Raw genomic sequence first — 20,508 nt, forward strand, 5'->3', positions numbered from 1 at the left:
ATGCCAATGGTTCACAGCTGGACCTGAATATAACATTCAAGTTCATTAGCTACAACGGCACTAGGCCTAGTATGCAAAGATGTGAGAATGGATTGATATATAAGAACAGATTGAATTATTGAAATTAAGCACGGTAGCTTTTACTACAATAATGTTAACAGTCATAATTTCAAACTTAATAAAAAAAAAATTAATTTAATTTCACTCTTTGAAAGTGGCCTCGTTGGAACATCTAAAAATCAGTTTTCAGTTCCAAATGAAAGCTAACAAGATATAAATTAATTCCATAACTAATAACAGTTTGTACAATAAAATATCAATAAAAATAATACAGTGGAATAGGTTATTTTTTATTATTAAGTGTACAATATGCCTGGTTTATATCGTCTGTAAAAATTTGACCAGGTACAGTGTTAAAGAAGTATGAAGTGCCACGACAGACATCTGGGAACTGGACACTATTTACGCACCGCATATATTCTGTACAGGAACCTCTTACAGGAATATAGGAAAAGTTGATTTTTCCATTACAACTGTATGGATCACTTGCTAAAACAATAAAACATATTTTTTGTGTAAATAGTTATAAAAATCGTCACTCAAGAATGTAATTTATTGTTATTTAATAATTTATTGTTATTTAATAATTTATTGTTATTTAATAATTTATTGTTATTTAATTAGTAGAACTGATCAACGTGTGAAACTAATAATTGTAAAAAAAAAAATCATTGCCATCAGTTCACGCCCAAAGAGCGTGTGATTTATCCAATCATGCGGTAGACCACTGTATCAAGGTCATATTTAGATGAAAATAATATTAATTTTATTTAATTTAGTAATGTGCATTGTTTGTTAAGATAAGTTTGTCCGGGTAGAATTCCGACAGCTAAGATTTTGTTCACGACCATATTTTGCTCAATCCAATTACCTTCCCATAATATTAGAAGCCGGGTTAGAAAAGTCCCACATCAATGTTTAAAGTCAAACAATAATGGGGCGTTCACAGCGATCTTATGATAATATGCATTATATTTGTTAGGGTTTAACAAAGTGTTAAATTTAGATTTAAGAAAAAAGAAGGTCCGAGAAATTATAAAAATAAGTCACCTTGACTTGGATCCATTGTTGTGGTAGCTGTAATATATAAGATAGATATCATATATACTATTCAAAAAAAGTAGGGGATATTTGATTTTTAAGTGTTATTAAAGTCACCTAATGAAACTGACGAAGAAACAAATGACAAAATGAAATGAAGTTCACATTCATCGATTTATTCCAAATGATCGTTAGACTAAGTAAGGCACAGACTGACCATTATAAGGGTAAAATGATACCCGGGGTCAAACAGCAAAGTTACCACAGCATCACAACCAAGTCAGTAACGGGTAAATCCTCCTCTGTTTGCCAAACAAGCATTGATCCGACGTGGCATACTCATAATGAGACGTCTAAGGTCATTTTGGTCCAGATTGTCCCATTCCTGTTGCAACGCAGCAGCAAGTTCTTGGACATTGGCAGGACGTTGTTGACGTTGACGTAACCTCTGTCCAAGCATGTCCCAGACATGCTCGATGGGGGAGAGGTCGGGACTCAGTGCTGGCCAAGGTAATGTGGTGATGTTCTGTTGTTGGAGGTAACCTGTAACGATCCTGGCCCTGTGACATCTTGCGTTGTCATCGTGGAAGATGAAACGGCGGCCATGACGTCGTGCAAACGGCACAACATGGACTGCCAAGATGTTGTCCCGGTAGTACTGGCCTGTAACACGCCCTGCAACAACATGTAAAGCCGTTCTTCCAGCAACAGTGATGCCTCCCCACACCATAACAGAACCACCCCCAAATCGATCATGTCTGATGACGTTAACGTCTTGGAAGCGCTCGTTTCGACGACGCCACACCCTCCTACGTCTGTCCAAAAAATCAACAGTGAACCTTGACTCATCTGAAAACATCACATTGCTCCAGCGTCGATTATCCCAGTGTTGACGATCCCTACACCAACGACGTCTTGCCTGAATGTGATGATCTCTCAAACAAGGGATCACGCGAGGACGTCGGGCGCGAAGGTGACCCCTATGCAGTCGATTCCGAATCGTCTGGCCACTCACTCTCACACCAGTGTCTGTTTGAAGACGAGCGCTGATCTGATTTGCTGTGATGACACGATTTCTCAAGGCCAAGGTACGGATAAATCGATCCTGGGCTTGAGTTGTCGCCCTTGGTCGACCTGAGCGTGGTCTGTCCTGTACAGATTGTGTATCACGGTATCTGGACCATAGCCTGCTTATGACAGACTGAGAAACATTCATCGTCCGCGCCACAACCGCCTGTGTTGTGCCGATCTGTAGCATGCCAAGGGCACGTAACCTTTCATTTTGGGTAAGCCGACGCATATCAAAATTTGTTTTCTGGTCACTAAAACAATTAAACTGATGTTTCCACCCTAGAATTCAATGCCACAATGACTGTAACATTCAAAGTCAGAGTCGTGCAAATCTTGGGTTGGACCCCCATGATGATTCCAAGCATTACCTGCATTCCATGCGGTAGCTATTGGTGCGTTTGGGCGTCACATGTAACTGGAAATGTTTCTTCTGTTAGGTTCTATAGTGACTTTTTTCGTAGTCATTTGCATATTTTAGTATTATGCCCCCAAAATCAAATATCCCCTACTTTTTTTGAATAGTATATTTCAATTTTCAATTGCAATCCTGCTACTGCTATTGATTAGCTGGTTTAGACAATGCTTTTTTCAGGTGATAAGGAAGGAAGAAACAAAAAGAGGTGCTATCGAGCATACCCGTATCCTACCTTTTAAAATACACCAAATAAGCGCAAAATAACAATATGTTCTTGGGGCGGTAGTGGTGTTTGGATAGTTTGGGTTTTCTTGGTTGCATCCTATTTTGTTCTTCTTGTTTATTTTCATTGAAAGGGATTTCGGGGGGCTGGACCCCAATCCAAATTTACAATGTGAAATTGCGCCAAATAAAACGAAAATATTAAATATGCTTGGTGGGGGCAATGATTTCCATTATCTCAGAACGACTGTTCCTACCAGCCCCTATAACGTACTTATATAGGTGTACAAACTAATTGTTTCTGCCAACAGGAGGAAGATCAGTTTTTGTGTGCTGGATTGTATTTGTTTATTTGAAATGGTATACATGTACCTCCCGCCATTCAATAACGAGCACCAACTTTTCCACTGATGACGTGGGGAGGGTGGAGGTTAATTCCCAATTATTCTTAAATCGATTTTTAAAAGTATTCATATATAATATATATATTCCAATTACCTCTGGGTTGAGTATATGATTGACTTGCTTCGTTGAAACAATAAACTCCAGCTTTGTTACAATTGTTTATATAAATGATACCATTAAAACACTGGACATATTGGTAACAGTCATCATAAGGATGATCATACAAACCATCCGTCTTGTTAGAGCAATAATCACCTGATTAAAAAGAAATAACATTTATTTACATGAATGATCTACATGTACAAAATCCACAGTAAATTATAATATTCTGGCGATATTGCTGAACCTAAATTTGGATGGGAAGCAACGCTGGTATTTAACAAGAAAAGCTCACGAAAAGGCAGTTGTACTTAAACAATTATCTGTTCTTTGACTTAATGGAAGGGGGAGAGGGGTGGGGGTTAAAGGGAGCAACGTCCCCGGGCACCTTAGTTCCTTTAGGAACTGTCTCTAAGCGGACGATGTCCGCTGACAGTTCCTATCTCTTGCTATACTGCAATATGAAATACCGCTCACCCCTACCTCTGGTCTAAGGCTATTTTTTAATCCTTATCGGCTATTTTTCACCCTGATTCTTCTTTGTTTGCCAAAGGAATCATTTCTTGCCACAGCTGACACACATTTATAATAATTCAACACTATTTTCAAGCAGAATTTTGCGATTAAAAACAAGCACAAAATACGTTTGAACTGATCAACCATTAAGAGACCCGAACATGCGCAGATCGCATGTTTATTTAATCGCTAAATTCTACTGGAACATAGTGTTTAATTATTATAAATTTGTGTCAGATATGACAAGAAATGATTCCTTTTGCGAAATATAAACATTCACGGTGAAAAATAGAAGGTGGAGAAGAGCGGTAATTTACTGTATTTTCATATTGCAGCTATATAGTAAGCGATATGAACTGTCAGTGGACATCGTCCGATCTGAGACAGTTCCTAAAGAAACTACGGGCATCCATGAAAGGTTATTAGATTTTTTGAAATTTTTCTGTTTAATTAATTGTAAAAGCTACCTTACTTAATCTGTTTTTACATATTCCTTTCTGAGTGCTAGGATACTGGAATGTTAGGGCATACACACACGTAGAAGGCCCCGGGCATCATTGTTTCTAAGCCCGGCAAATAATAACCAGGGGCGGATCCAGAGGAGGGGGTGGGGCAAACCCGACCCTGCTCAGCTACATAAAAATTTTTTTTTTAAAAAACACTTTATGAGAAAAGTGTAACGGCTGTGTGCTTTATCCTTTATTATCAGATGGTGGGATGGGAGTGGCATTCAAAGCGTGAAATAATGATATAGACATGTGTGATATCACAATTAATGCTTTGCATCAATGACATTGAATCACAATGATCCTTTTAATTCAGTATAAAAACTGACATCAAACGGACTGTTGGATTTCTCTTATTAATAAGCTCAATGTGTATGTGCCAACGAAGTTAAGAGACGCATGACATCATACATTGTCAACTGTCAAATTTCCCAAACAGGAACCTGGTAAACACCCTCCTGCAAAAATTCCTGTATCCGCCCCTGTTAACTCACCTGGAACAACAAATATATGTTTACACAATGACGTCTTTCTACTTCCTTGATCAACATTACAAAATAAACTAGAATTATGCCAGCTTATGTTAAATGTTGTAATAAAAGATGAAACGTGTTTATTAATACAAGATTCTGAAGAATTTGTTTCTTGTGTAGGGTTGAAATTAAAATTCTCAAACTTTCGGCCATCTTGGAACTCTGCAGACCACGTTACCATAGAAGCCGGTATACCAATGTCTACTGAACATATTATTTTCTGTTTTAATAATTTGTCCTCGACTACCTCATCAGGAATTGTTACAACCGGTACTTCTGATGCCACTGTAAGCAAGAAATATGCCACGATAATAACACCTTCAATCTTCAATAATGATATGATGGTGATGAACCAGGCAAGCATGAATGTACTTTAATAACGGATTTGCAATGATGTTGATGCATGGCGTTTACAATCTTTGGCGGTGTACCCCATCTTTATCATTATTTAAATTCCTAATATTCATTCCCAGTGTATTTTTGTGTTCTGGTCTATTTTTATTGCATTATTGTTATTAATTTATACTATATTTTCCTGTCACCATGGCCTATTCAATTTCATACCACCTACCGTCTATATTTGTCTATTAGCATACTCAATGTAGACATAATTGTATGTTGTCATGTCACGGTAAAGATGAGTTTTTGCGCCTAACGTTTTATGTGAAAGTAAAAGTCGTAGAAGAAAATATGTCAAAACGGACCCATTAACTGCAACTCTTCGCAGTTGTAGTCATAAATATAACTGATATAGAAAAACAAACCACGTTTTGTAATAGAGCTTAGCGAACCTGATATGCCATGTTGAAAACACGGCAAATAAACGATAACATTTTAGGTTTATTTTAACCACTATACGGGGTAAATGGAAATCTTTGGAAGAAGACAGATATACCCAGGTTTCAACTGTATTGTAAGATACAAAGCTTTATAAATATGTCCCGGTGAGTCCCCTAGCTGTTTTATATATCATAGTATTTTAGTTTAAATATCTTATCAACGAAAAGTCAAATTAGCATTTTCCAATATCTTGTTTCCATCGATATAACACCAACTGTTGTAATAAAAGTACGGGATCCCGCTTGGTATTTAGTAATGGTCGGGGTTTTAACCGTGGGTCCATTTTACCTCTAACTCAAATCCATATAAATTTACTAACTTAATTAACCGATGTTTCATTTGTAGACGTCTTATATATAATAATATAGTTGTGATTTTGAGTAAAGAATATGCCAGAAAAGCAATGAGTTTTTCTGAAGGTAATGGTAGTAAGTTATTGATCATTAATTATCAGTATCATCTTTAAATACCCGAACAAATATAAAATAAACAGCATTATAAAATGCTTTGTTATTATGAAGTTATTTGGAAGTTTAACTGTTCCATTTCATAGTGAACAAACAAACCAACTTCCTATTATACGTGTATATACGTGTATTATACAGTGGTAGCTTAATACATACCTCTTACTTCTATTGTGGCTGTTTGTTGTACAACACCCCAATCACCACCAATACTACATGTATAATTACCAGAATGAGTACAATTTGGTTCTTCTAATGACATTAAATATATCTGTTTATCTGAATTACTTTCATTTCTGAAAGTCCACTGAGGCTGAATTTCGATTATATCACCAGTAATCTTTCCAGCTTCAATACCATTGACGTTGAAAATGATCCGTGTAAAATGATCAACATTACTTATGTTACATCCAAGAGTCAAATTACCTTCATCCTGATACATTACTACATCACGAACATACACGTCTAGAATATAGAAATAATAATAGATATAGAATGAAAAGTAAAAGTGAATCAAATTAATGAAAACAATATCATACCAATGTGAACAGCTGAAAAAACCGTGAAGTGACCCCGAAAGACTAGGTTTACCAGGCCTCGTAATCGACACACTGGAGCCATAGTTTGAAACCAATACAGTATTTGTTTAAATATAAAAGTACACCAAAATTTTTCAGCTGATTTAAGTTTGAGTTAATCATTGCAATACCTGTACCGGTAGATGGTCCATCCAGCACACTGTATGAAAAAAATACAAAACAATTTCTAATGAGTGCTGCCACATGGCCTTTTTGATTACTACATTCCGAAACAATAGTTACCTGGTTGTGTAATAGTAGAATAAGCGGATGATGATAACTGTAAAGTATCTTGAGTAGGTGATGGTCTTAGTGAATATGACAGAAACGTAACTGCTGTTGATTGTATAGAAAATATTCCAGTAGATATTAACGCAGAGCTAATTACCGTTTTATCAAGTTTAGAAGATATTATTTCTGTTGTATTGTAATTCCTTTCGGATGAACTTTGTTCTAATTTACTATAAGCATTTCCAGATGAACTTGACTTCCATGTGGTGGATGATTGCACTAAAGATACTGATAGGCTCAATTTATAAGAAATTAATGAAGACGTCGTATCCGCCTCTGCTTTACTATATACGGACGAACTTAATTCCAAGGAGCTGGATGGTGTTTCAGCTGAACTGAGTTCTAACGTGCGACGAGTCGTTTCAAATGAACCTGCAATTAAATCACTTAACGTTGGCGAACTTGATTCTAGCATATCAGACATCTCCATGTCCTCTGATGAATCAATCTTAACAGGAGTACTGATTAAAACTGAAAGTGATTCCTTTAAACCTTGGATTTCGGATGATGTCAATTCCCATATTACAGAGGTACTCCCTGTTATTTTAATGGGAATAGTTGCAGCTAAACTTAGAGCTGATGATACTTCTGTATCCTGATCTGAAAAAGAGACATTAGCTTCAATGTTTTTGCCTGTTGGTAAGAAATGGTTTTCATTTTGACGTGATTTGAGTATACAAGATGGTGTTCAAATTCGAATGTATTGCAGAATTTGAAAGAAATCTGTCAATTCAATCCTCGGATAAAGACATACACAGTTTTGAATGGTTTTCATGACGTTTATCGAAAGCCCATCAGGAAGCCAGTTCTTGGATTTCCGATCGTTATTTGGTTTTAAGGTTATCTAAATGGAATTTTTTAGCGAAGTGTAAATACCCCCTCACCACACTCTTCAGAATCGATAGAAATAAGTATAATAACACAAAAAAGGTCAATACAATTCCCACTGTTATGGTGGATAGCCTTTGTTGGGATGTTTTCCTTTACAATCATACGAGTCTCTAAAGTTTTAACATCATTAAATTCAAACAGTCCTACAATATAGCTCGAACCTTCTGGCTTGCTTTCTTTTATAGCTATTAAAAGTTTAGTACTAAATTCCTTAGAATCGCCGGAAAAACTAGCATATATTATGAACTCAGCAATAATTGAACCCTGTCTGAAAAACAAAATGACAAGTCAAATAAATTAACAATGGAAGATACCGTATATAATTCCTTATCGCAGCATTAACCACAATCATTGCATCAAGTACGAGAATACTATATGGACCGTCAATCGATGCGCAATTGCCCAAAGAACAAGCATGCCAACATGTCGACCGTACTCGAATTGACAGAGCCTTGGACAGTTTTGATAACATTGTCAGGTGGTAGAGTCGGGGTGGGGTGTGGGATCATTATTGTTTTTTAAAAGGTATTACTTTACTGTGTCTAGGAGACAGTCTGTTTCCCCGTTTACTTTTACTTGTATCTGAAAAGAAAAATAAACAGGTTATTTAAAAAAGAAAAACACAAAGTTAACATCGGTTGTGACAATATCACCAATACGGTTATTACAGCTAGAAAGTCACAAACTAATGCTTTTCTAGAATTTTCTTGACAAATACATTTTTTTAAAATGAAGTCCAGTGGCTTACCGCATTACATAATTCCTCCTGGAAACGTAGAAATTCTTCTGAAGATTTATTCTCTAATTCTTCTGTGAAATTACGATTTGTTATTCGTCCATACATCCTTGATTCTGCTCAAATTCACAAAAGAAAACAATTTATACCACACGAAACTAAGTTAAACGTGCAAGATGGTGTACAGATATATCGTCAAAATAATCATATTTAGGCAACTATTTTAATTTAAAGACTGCAATAAGTATAATGTATATATATATTTAAGATAACATAAATGAAAAATATAAATGCAAATGTATAAAATAGAGTATATTCTAAATGATAAAATAGAGTATATTCTAAATGGGTAATATAAATTAGGGTATAATCGAAATTGGTAATATGAAATAGGTTATAATCGAAATGGGTAATATAAGATGTAATTTATATAATAAATAGGTAAATAAGTGCATAATATAAATGGATAATATAAAAGTATAATATAAATGGGTAATATACGATTATTTTGTAATATAAATGGGTAATATAAGATTTATTGTCGTATTAATGGGTAATATGAGATATTTTGTAGTATACGTGGGTAATATAGGATATTTTGTAATATAATCGGGCAATACACTATGTTTTGTAACATAAATGGGTAATATAAGATGCTTTGTGGTATAAAAGGGTAATATAAGGCGTTCGGTAATATAAATGGGTAATATAAGATGCTTTGTAGTATAAAAGGGTAATGTAAGATGTTTGGTAATATGAATGAGTAATATACGATGTGGTTTAACATTGATGGGTTATGTAAGATGTTTTGTATACGTGGGTGTTATATAAATGAGTAATATAAATGAGTAACATAAGATGTTTTGTAACATAAATGGGTAATATAAACGGGTACTGTAATACGTTTAATAATATAAATGGATGGTATAAGATGTTTTGTAACATAAATTGCTAGTACAAGATATTTTGTAATATAAACAGATAGAATACGATTTTTGGGGATATAAATGTACAGTATATTATGATGTTTAGTAATATAAATGGATAGTATAAGATGTTTTGTATATAAATATGATAAATAAAAAATGTATAAGAATTTTTTGTATAATTGTGTAGCGTATAATGGAAATTGGCAAATAGAAAACTAAACAAACAAATATTGTGAAGTGGTTATTTTTTTTACCGAAACTGATCAAATGAAAAATATACATGTACCTATAAAGTTGTTTCTTGACGCTGAAAGTAAAATATGCAAAGACTCATCGTTGATACAAAACGCATTTTTTCATGGCTACTGAAAGGAATATCAATGTGCATCTAGAGACGTCGTAGTGTTGTCAAATAATATTTTCCAAATTATATCTGAATCAATCTTAATCAACAGGTATTGCTGTAACGCGATTAAGGTTATCAGGTATATCGACATAAAGTTAAACTTGGTATATTGTTATTCATGGAGCTAGAATAATATACTGGACTGGACAGTTTGCTTTGGGTTAAGTAGTTAAACTGGGTGGATTATATGAGAATGTCTGGTGTTTCAAATGTGGTCGTAGACCTTGGTAGCCATCATTTGCCCCTCCTCCAACCCCACACACCCACCGACCACCACACAGAACTTCGCACGTCATATCCACATATAGCCATATTATGCCCTGATGTTGGAAACCAGAGTGGTGTAGTTGCCCTTGGCCAATCAAACGCGAGGACTAAACTTTAAAGGAGCTACCCGGGTCACAATTCGGTAGATATTTTGATGCGTTCCTAGAAAGACAATGTAGCGTTTTAGGAGTAGGCCTTGGTTCTAGGCTCGTCGATTTCAGACTACAGTTTTTAACAGAGATGGAAAGTTTTATCAATATTTAAAAGTACACAGCGTGAATGTCACAAAAGTCAGAATATTACATCTGCAATTAGCTGCCGTTACATTTAGTAGTGTCACATTATTTTTAAAGAAAAAAGAGATATTATATACTTACGAACGAAAATGACATGTACAAGAACAGCTGAAACAATACAAGTTACTAATACAATAACGACGGCTAAAGTAACCAGTGAAGTAGCTAGCTTTCTTTGGCGTTTAAATTTCTTTTCTGCCTCTGTGACAAGTGTAGCTGCTACTATCAGATTTTCCCTGAAGTTGTTCTGTTATGCAAAGCGGCCTTTGGAATAATTGCTCTGTTTCTAAAGGACGCACAGGTCTGCTGGGATCTAATATCTGCCCATGTTTTTCGATCCATCTAGATTTTACCTGTTAAGTTTGAATATTTGTCAATGTTCAATTACCAATTATTATTGCAATATTTGACAAAAAGTTATAGTATACTACATTCAGATGATATGCATATGGAAAGCCTTAAACTAGATCAATGTTTAGTATACGAGTTGCATTCTAACTGAGTTTTACTCTACAACTTTATTTTGTCTTAAAAGTAATGCTTTAATGTTATGTTATTTAATGCTCCAATATACCAGAGGTTAAATATCGAGTTTAATTCTATATACAATCAGCAGACAATATTGGTCAAGTTTAGCAATTTTAACGTAGGTTATTGTCAGAATTGATGTCTTAATCCAATAAGGTAATATATTAAGTCAGTAATTTGTTTCATACAAGCCAGACAATTCTTCATTTATAAGCGATTTCGACTATGCGTTTTAAGAACACAATAATAACAGTAGGCTACATGTACCCTTGAGATATAGCCTTTCTTGCACTGAAATTCTTAAAATATATTTGTGGCTAATGGTGTAGTTTATATTTTATTTGGACTGCCAATGTTGTTTGTAGTATAGGGGAGCTCAGTGTGTAAGACGAAATTTGTCCAATGGCTGCCATGAGTATCTGGGTGATATTATGATACACAATGTTCGTTATAATATGTTTGTTTAAAATATAAACTTACTATTACCTATGGTTATTTATTTATTTAACTATATATGATCTAGTTACATTACAGTTTTGTTATTCTTCGTGTATATAGGCTATATACACGAAAAATAAAGAAAATGTTATGTAACTAGATGTTATATAATTTTACCATAACGAAAAACGATTGTCACGGAAAATATAATATTTTGAAGAATCTACGGTACTTTTTCCAAAATTATTACGCTCTAGAAGGGGATAACAAAAAGGTAAATGACAACCCGTTTTTACCTTTCGGTAAATTTATGACCCCCATCATATCGACATACTGGCCCACATTTGGATTTAAAGCTTCCGCGTACATGGTGGACATATGGTTAGGGTCTTGAAAGTGACTCACAAAATCCCCGTGTTGGCCTTTATGTCCCAGTGATGGTTGTCATAAAATTCAATGTAACGAACGTTAAAAACGGGTTGTCGTTTACCTCCTTAATGGCCGATTTATTTCGTTATTATTATCCGCTTCTAGGCAGTAATAATATTGGATCGGGTGATGTACATGTATATTGTTTTTATGTTTTGGTGGTTGTAATGGAGTACATATTTAAACATTTCACTGCATAGTCTATAGCATTATCCAGCTTTGGCACAATAACTAAACGCAACGGCTACCATAAATGAGACAATGTGACTTCTGGGTGGTTTTTAGGACCAGAATCAAAACGAAATGAAATGACTGCTCTGCTCCAACTGGGCTAATGAAGATGGACATACGTCATACTGTGTACTATGAGGTAGGAAAAATTTGTCCAGACAACGGCACTGAGTCCTATATATCAAATTCTAGCTGCCAAGGGATCGTTTACGTGCCCGCCAATGTATCCACAGGACCTCGTTTTTTGTCCGTCCCATCTGAAGGACTCGACCCGATCCGTCCTGCAACACTGATAAAGGGATAGAATAAAAACATAACATATGACGGCAAATTACCGGAGCTGTTTTACTATGACGACAAAAGGTACTTAAGATCTTTTAACTTTTAAACTACTTCATATCGTTATAATATGTAGGAAAGTTAAAGAGCTTAAAGTTTCTGGTAAATTTAATTCAGATGTTGAAGCATGAGTCAGAACAAGAATTCAGTAACATCTATAAAATTCACTGTAAATTTTCTGCTTTCTGCTAATCTTTAAATAGTAAACCGGCCAACCTAGACCTATAGATTCTGGCACTGTAATTTGATACGCAATATTACAATTCATGTAATGAAGCATTATTTTTAGACTTGTGCTATAATTAATTACGAAAAGTTTAACAAAAGATTGTAAAATAAGTAAATTCACATTTATTTTGATTATCACATTACTTAAATGACATCGACTCACCTCGTTCCACGTTCTTGCAAACTTCCTGTAGGAAGTCCCAAAAAAGATATCCGCCCAGGCTGGAATATCCACAACATCATTTTCATATTCATCTAAAGGAATATCATACATTCCGCTTGTCTCATTATTAGATGACAGATGTGAATTTCTCTTCATTTTTCGGCTAGATATTGATGTGTAACATTAAATGTTTCCCTATACGCAGTTACTTACTCAATACATGTTGGCAATCAAATCCTTGAAATAATTTAGGGTGTCGTCTAGGCGCACGTCAAAGTCTGTAAAGTGTTCGATATCTTTGATGTTCTTTTGTATGTAAATATATGTAATATTAGATTTTTAAAATCTTATGAGTAAATAAACCGAGAAGATCTTGTTTTCTTTACTATACCAATTATTATAATACACAAATGACACTTTACAAATAAGGGATTATATATACAACGTAGAATTTATAATCGTTTTTTTCTCGACGCCGCCATGAATGCATTCTTACCATATTGATCTAAATTTATTGTATACTATTCTAGATATGATCTTTTAAAATCTAAATGTGAAATAAATCGCATTTAAGCTGTAACCTTTCAGATTGTTGGCATAAACCTACTAATTAAAGAGTTTTACAATTGAATCGTGTGGAACTTGTTTCCCCCCTGTGCTTAGCCCTTCTTCATATTATTTTACCAATCTCACAGTTCACAAATTGTCTGATCTCAGACCCGTGTTTCCTAGATTTTTTTTAAAATTTTCCTTCATTTCGTTTCGTTTCATTCCGTAATATTATATTTCGTTTTGTTTCCTTTCCGTTTGGACAGTCTAATCTAAATTATACCATTTTTCCTTTCGATTTCGTCTCCGCTGCTGTTGACGCCACTTATTTACAACATGTTCAAAATTCAGCAAAACGACTCTACACTAAGAAAACATCAACACATCTACAATTGTCTTCCAATTCAGCAAAGAGTTAAGTTCAAATTGCCCCTCTTTGTCTTCAAAACGTTAAACATAGAAGCTCCATCTTATATAAAACGTCTTGTGGAACTCTATACTACCAGCAGAAGTCTCGGTTCTCAAAAAAAGAAAAATCTTCTAAAATCTCCAACTAATAACTTACAATTATTTGGAAAACGGGATTTTCCCGTGGTGGACCTTTCCTATGGAAAAAAACTGGGCCAGAACATTCTTGTTTCAAAATTCTGATCTGTAAATATTCAGTGAATATAACAACCAAGAGCGCCTTAGAAACTATTCTGCAGTATTAACGCTTATCACAAATGACGATAATATTATATTTGTGTAAAGAGTTTTTTCCCGTTAAAACAAAATTCATCAAACCATCCCTGAGACATCTTTCAAACAAACCAAAGAACGAAAAATTAAATATTTGATAGTATCTTGATAGGCTTAAAGATTCGTGCCGATACTCTAAGATTTATAAACCAGCGACTGCCAGTCAAGATACGCCCAAATTTTGTAAGAGATGGATAGAGAACAAGCTAAAAACAAAACCCACGATTTTTCGTACAATCAGGGGCCATAATCCAAGAAGTTATGGTCTGAAATGCGCGAATATCGACAGGGACTGAGATATTTTGGATATAAAGGTATGTTTTAGGTTATTATCAAAATCGGACAAAAATTGTGGCCTCTAGAGGGTCGACAACCTTCGCATACTTGTACACAATTTGCGTACAAGGAGCGACCATTTTGTCGGGCAGTTTCGGTTCGATTTTCACGAAATTCGAACTCAACCGTCATTAGGGTGTAACGGTGATACATTTAAACGTTATTTTTTTTTTTAAATCGGATAAAAAGCTAATAACGTGATTTTTCGTAAAATCAGTGGCCATAATCCATAAAGTTATGGAGCGATACATGCCAAAATCGATAGGAACCGTGATCGTTGGTAGATAGACATACATGTCAAGTTTCGTTAAAATCGAATAAAATTTGTGATCTGTAGAGTGTCCACAAACAAATTGTGGACGGAGGGTCGGACAGTGGCGAAAGTTTAAAAATACAACCAAAGCAATCTTTATATGGAACTTTGATATTTTGAAAATGCAGAAAGGGACGCAACTCATTCTATCTTTCAAAATATGAATAACTAAATCTTATCGTGTAGAAATTATTCCCTGGCAAACATTCACTGTTAGAAAAACAGATCCTTGCACATATATCTATTGGACTTACTTACATTTAGTGGTGAAAGTTTTCTTATATTGACGAGGTTGTAGAATATTATAGTAATGACGCCCTTTCCGAAACATACGTTTCTTGTGTAACTTTTACTAAATATTCCAGATTCGCAATTGACTTTTATTTAACAACTGATAGGTGCCCCTCTGAGCCTTTTTCGAAGTCACGAAGAAAATTTGGATGTTTTGATATTTTAAATAAACAATAGACCTTCTCGTCGTATCTACCAAAACCTTAAAACAAACAACAATACCCACCATATGTATGTCTTCAATCACTTCGGTACAACTATCATTTGTCATTAGTTTTTGTATTTTTTTAAAATTTTGCACTGGCAACAGAGGGATAACTCGTGTTTTTCTTTTGCGTTCGTCACTTCCGATTGTTAAAACCTTTATTACGCATGTATCGTAGCAATGATCTGTGTGTTAAAATTATATCTGGAACGTGTTTAACCAGTTCTATCACGTATGTGATAATGACTGACACTAATATTGTCCTTTAAGTATAGAATGAATAAAAACAAGAAAATCTATGCACTATTTCTATTTTCTCGTTGTCTCGTTGTCCCTTATCAAGTGATATTCAGTTACTTTTTTGAATTATCAGATATCCTCTCACAGCCTCACATGACAACTTTTGATCTTCGAAAGAAATATTAGTGAGCAGAAATTCGCCCGTGTATCTGTTATCACTCGTCACTTCAATCAGTTACATAGAAGGACAACTGGTGTTTTCCTTTTGCTTTTTTCACTTCCCTTAATTAAAATCTTAATAATGTGTCTATCGTAGCAATGATCTCTGTGTTAAAATTATATGTGGAACGTGTTTAATCAGTTCTATCACATATGTGTTTCACACAAAGTAACAGTTGGGACACTTCCCTCTTACGGCAAGGGCCTTTTTTTTAAAGATGCAAAATCCCCAATTCCACATCAGTCAGTTGCAAAGTTATTGACCTTCAAATAGCTCTACAGATAATAGACATTAAGATTTGACTGTCAACGTGGGCTTATTTGAATACTTAACGACATGAACCATATTGGAAATGAGAGGAGAAAGGGTCGTTGCAAACCTTAACTGATATCTTACAAATAAAACCGGTACCTGATTGTCTCTAATACCCCCACAACGGACACACGGAAGTACAGCGATGGGCAAAAATTATTGTCACACTATTTAAGACGGAGCCATATTTTGCACAGGTCCGACCAGCAAGGAAGCCAATGTAGCTTAGAGAGTTAGACGTTGCCTCGCAAACACGGAGGTGCCGTGTTTGATCTCTACGTAGGTCTAGAAAGTTAATCGGCATTTTGCGGCGTGGTTCCCCCTTGTCAGTGGTGCAGGTCAGTGGGTCTGACAAGGGGGACAACCTATAGTCGTTCGGATGGGATGAAAAACCGAGGACTCATGCACACATTGGCGTGCACGTAGAAGATTCCTATATGAGTAGGTCGTAGCACCGCTGTCTGAGCAGGATGCGGCGTGGTTCCCCCTTGTCAGTGGTGCAGGTCAGAGGGTCTGACAAGGGGGACAACCTATAGTCGTTCGGATGGGATGAAAAACCGAGGACCCATGCACACATTGGCGTGCACGTAGAAGATTCCTATATGAGTAGGTCGTAGCACCGCTGTCTGAGCAGGATGTTCCTCCTGTATGGTATTATATGTTCAGTCAGAGCAGAACAGTAGGACGTTAAACCCATTTCACTTTCGACCAGCAATTTGTGATAAAGATAATTTTTAAGTAGCATTTAGCCATTAACACAACACATTATTTGAGGGGAAACACATTAACCGAACAAAATGTTTATGGGAAATAATCTCTGGTTGCAGGATAACGACAGGAGGATACTGTCTTTTCGAAACGTGATTTTAAGTCATTGTGCTTGATAACTTGTGCTTTTGGAATATAACCTATGATTGTTTCCCATAAAATTGTGTTCTGTTTTTGTGATAAAGACTTCACAAAACAGAGGTATTACACTGACTTCCGGAATTAAATCGCTCGAATGCATTCTGAGGTTAAAGGATAAAAAGAAGATGGAAGTAACTTAAGTTACTGTAAATGATGCCATAAATCAATTCTGCCCTTATCTTAAAATACTAAACACAATGTAGTGTAAACGAATATTAACTTACAAAACTAACAGTACCAGTCGTTACTCTCAGGTCATAAATATCACACATTATTTTCTTGGCTGCGAGCTAATCGCCTTTTCCTACACACAAAGCTGTTAAAACCCGAGGTGTAAAAATATGTTTTACAAATTATTTTATTTCAAACCTCTATTCTTTGGAATCTAAAATGCAATATGAATGTATATAAACTGATTAATCTGCCCAAAATTCGTTTAAATCTGTTCAGTATTACAAAGATATTATGAACAATTGAAAATTTTGTAACATATATATTGCAGACGATAAAAACGAGGCATGGCCAGTGGCAGACACAGGACATTTGAGTCGGAAGACGTGGGGTTTGTGGTAGGGGGCGGAGAGGGGGGCGCCCGAGAATCGTTTTGAGAAATCGGGGAGTCAAAATCGCCAATGGGGAATTGTGGGGCATATCTGGGCCCGAATATAACATTTAAGTTCATTACCTACAACGGCACTAGCCCTAGTATTCAGAATGAGAGAAAGGATAAATATGTAAGATCAGATTGAATTATTCAATTTCAGTAGGGTAGCTTGTACTACAAAGTTAACAGCACTAACTTCAAATTTATATATATAAAAAAACTTAATTTAATTTCACTCTTGGGGTATTTATAAATTCTAAAAATCGGTCTTCATTTGCATATGAAAGCAAACAAGATATAAATTCATTCCATCAATACTCACGGTTGTACAATCAAATATCAATAAATAAAACAGAGGAATATTTTATTTATTGTTATGAAATGTACAGTATGCCTGATTACTATCGTTTGTACAAACATGATCAGGATCTGTGTCAGAGAAGTATGATAATCAGTTTGATTACTCGATACTTTTGAAAAAGATAAATGTGCAATTAATATGTGTCATCTGTTGTTTTTTGGGGATTTTTTTGGGGGGGGGGGGGGGCGGGCCGGGGGGGGGGGGGGATTTCGGCGGGGGACTTCAGCCTCACCGTTGGCTTGTATGTATTTTTAAATTAGTCTGTGCAGAAAAAATACCCGCAATAAGCCATTCCGCGAGCGTAAACAATAACTCGATCCAGTCCGAAGCCTACAGGGATGTTATAAACTTCAAATAGATAACTAGATAATGTAATGACACTAAACAACTTAATTCTATCTGAAATGAGATTATTACCAGGAATGTTATAACTTTAAAGTAGCTATAACACAATACAATTAATATTACCTGGCCCCAAGTTCACAAAACATTCTCAGACTTCAAGTTAAGAATTTACTCAACTTTCAATTATTCTTTATGAAAAATATCTTTGATCCAGAAACACAATAGATTGTCATCTTTTATCTTGTCAATAATATGATTGGCATCAATACAAAAAAATGTATTATTTAAATGTTGAGTATGCCGAACAGGTCATCCATAGTTATGGGTCATTCCATATAAACTGGACCATTGGTGGGAACATGACCCCTCCAAAAAAATCATAGAAAATATATGTTATAGTATATGGCCTTAAAGTAAGGTTGGAAACTCGCTGAGATATGGCCATTTGAAATTAGGACACTGAAACGGATCATAAATTCAGTTGTTTTTTTCAGGTTTTCGGATGCTTTAAAGTAGCTAAGTCTCTAACTCAATATCATCAAAAATCTTCGACATTGAAAACACGAATTTTGTCTATTCAAATCAACATTGGTCTTGTGATCTTACATGGAAAAGATGGGCTTCTGATATCCAATATTCAAGACAAAATAAACATTTTACCATTGGTACACGAATGTACCATAATGCGTTTTAGCGCCATTTGGAACAAGGGACTCAAAGAACAGGGCTAGACATATTCCACAAGTCATGTCAAATGGTGACACTATATTCTTTTTTGGAGAGCATGCGCAATAAATACCATCGGTGTAGACTGGAAAAACCAGACGCTAAAGATTGCCATTCACATGAGACTTCTGGCGTATTTCGCCGAACATAACTGATTATAAATTACAGTAAAAACAGAAACGATTGAATGTAAATCAGTTTATATACATTCATATTACATTTTTTTTTGTCGACGGGATATATGCTTTTCGACCTAGAGAGGAATAATTTTGGATTTGTTTGCTTAAGTCCATGTACAATAACATATATTTTTTATAATTTTTTTGGAGGGGGTCATGTTCCTAACTTTCAGAAATTAGGTCCACTTGACATGGAATGACCCTTATAGTTAATAGATTCTAAAATTTCTTTAAAAGATTTGGCTTTATGTTATGTTCTGAAGATTCTGTATCTGTAGTAAACTTGTTCAATCTTATCAGTCTGAAATCGACCTCCTCGTACCCCCCCCCCCCCCCCAAAAAAAAACAACAACTTCAAATAGACAACAATACCCACCATCTATAATGTCTTCAATCACTTCGGTACAATTATCATTTTTCATTAGTTTTGTGTTTCGTTGAATTTAGCACGTGCAACGCCAAAACATGAATCCTTCATTCTTTACTCTCGATGACTCTTCTCTTCCTTCGAATTTCATTAACATTTTTTTAACACTGTTGCTGTTACAGATTGTGTAACTTTCAGGTTATTTATTGCGACCTGATCAGGCTGTATAATTGAATTGTAAGTATCTATTTCATCTAAAAGCGCTTGAAGATTACGCTCTTCTTCTAATTCAGAACAAACCGCACCAATAATCATTTCAGACATTTCAAAGCGTAACAAAAATTGGAGTAAAATTAACTAGGAAATATATTTATAATAAATTTACCAAAAACCCAGATGAATAAAATAGGATATACATTGATCATAAAGTATATTTTTGATTCTAAACAGTAGTTATTAGTGTAGTGCTATTTGAGAGCTCGTATAATCGGTGCTAAAACGCAGGTAATTTTGGATGAAATTATTTGTAACAAATTGTAAACGTAAATGCCGCGCAGTCCAACATTTGGCGAAGATTGAGCTTCAACTTTCCCGTTAGAATATTCCCGTATTAAAGCTGTACTCCGATTACAAAACTACAGAAATAATTTCAACTACCACACGCTCGACTGGTTGTTTTTTTGTTTTTTTTTTCACTATCAGCTTTCTGAAAACATTATTGCTAAACAATTATTATATCTGATCAAGTATGTATTATTTTACTAATTAGATGAAATATGCCGACCACGGTATACCTTTGCTCTAACAAAACTGTCTTACCCCAAACAATAACCATGCAAACGCCATTTAATTCTTATTTCGCACAACAACGTAGAAACAACAAATACA

General features: G+C 35.1%; 1 protein-coding gene across 1 annotated transcript; it reads right to left on the minus strand.

Annotated features, from left to right (window-relative positions):
- Positions 1-169: 169 nt before the first annotated feature.
- LOC126810235 (uncharacterized) lies at positions 170-7,356 on the minus strand. Its single transcript, XM_050535236.2, has 7 exons — positions 6,994-7,356; positions 6,332-6,637; positions 4,830-5,153; positions 3,308-3,469; positions 1,111-1,137; positions 403-549; positions 170-174 (listed from the first exon to the last, which is right to left on the minus strand). Exons 2-7 carry the CDS (start codon positions 6,612-6,614, stop codon positions 170-172), a joined length of 948 nt encoding a protein of 315 aa, XP_050391193.2. The 5' UTR covers positions 6,615-6,637; positions 6,994-7,356.
- Between the last annotated feature and the right edge of the window lie 13,152 nt (positions 7,357-20,508).

This window comes from Patella vulgata, chromosome 1 (assembly GCF_932274485.2).
Source record: "Patella vulgata chromosome 1, xgPatVulg1.2, whole genome shotgun sequence".
Taxonomy (NCBI): domain Eukaryota; kingdom Metazoa; phylum Mollusca; class Gastropoda; family Patellidae; genus Patella; species Patella vulgata.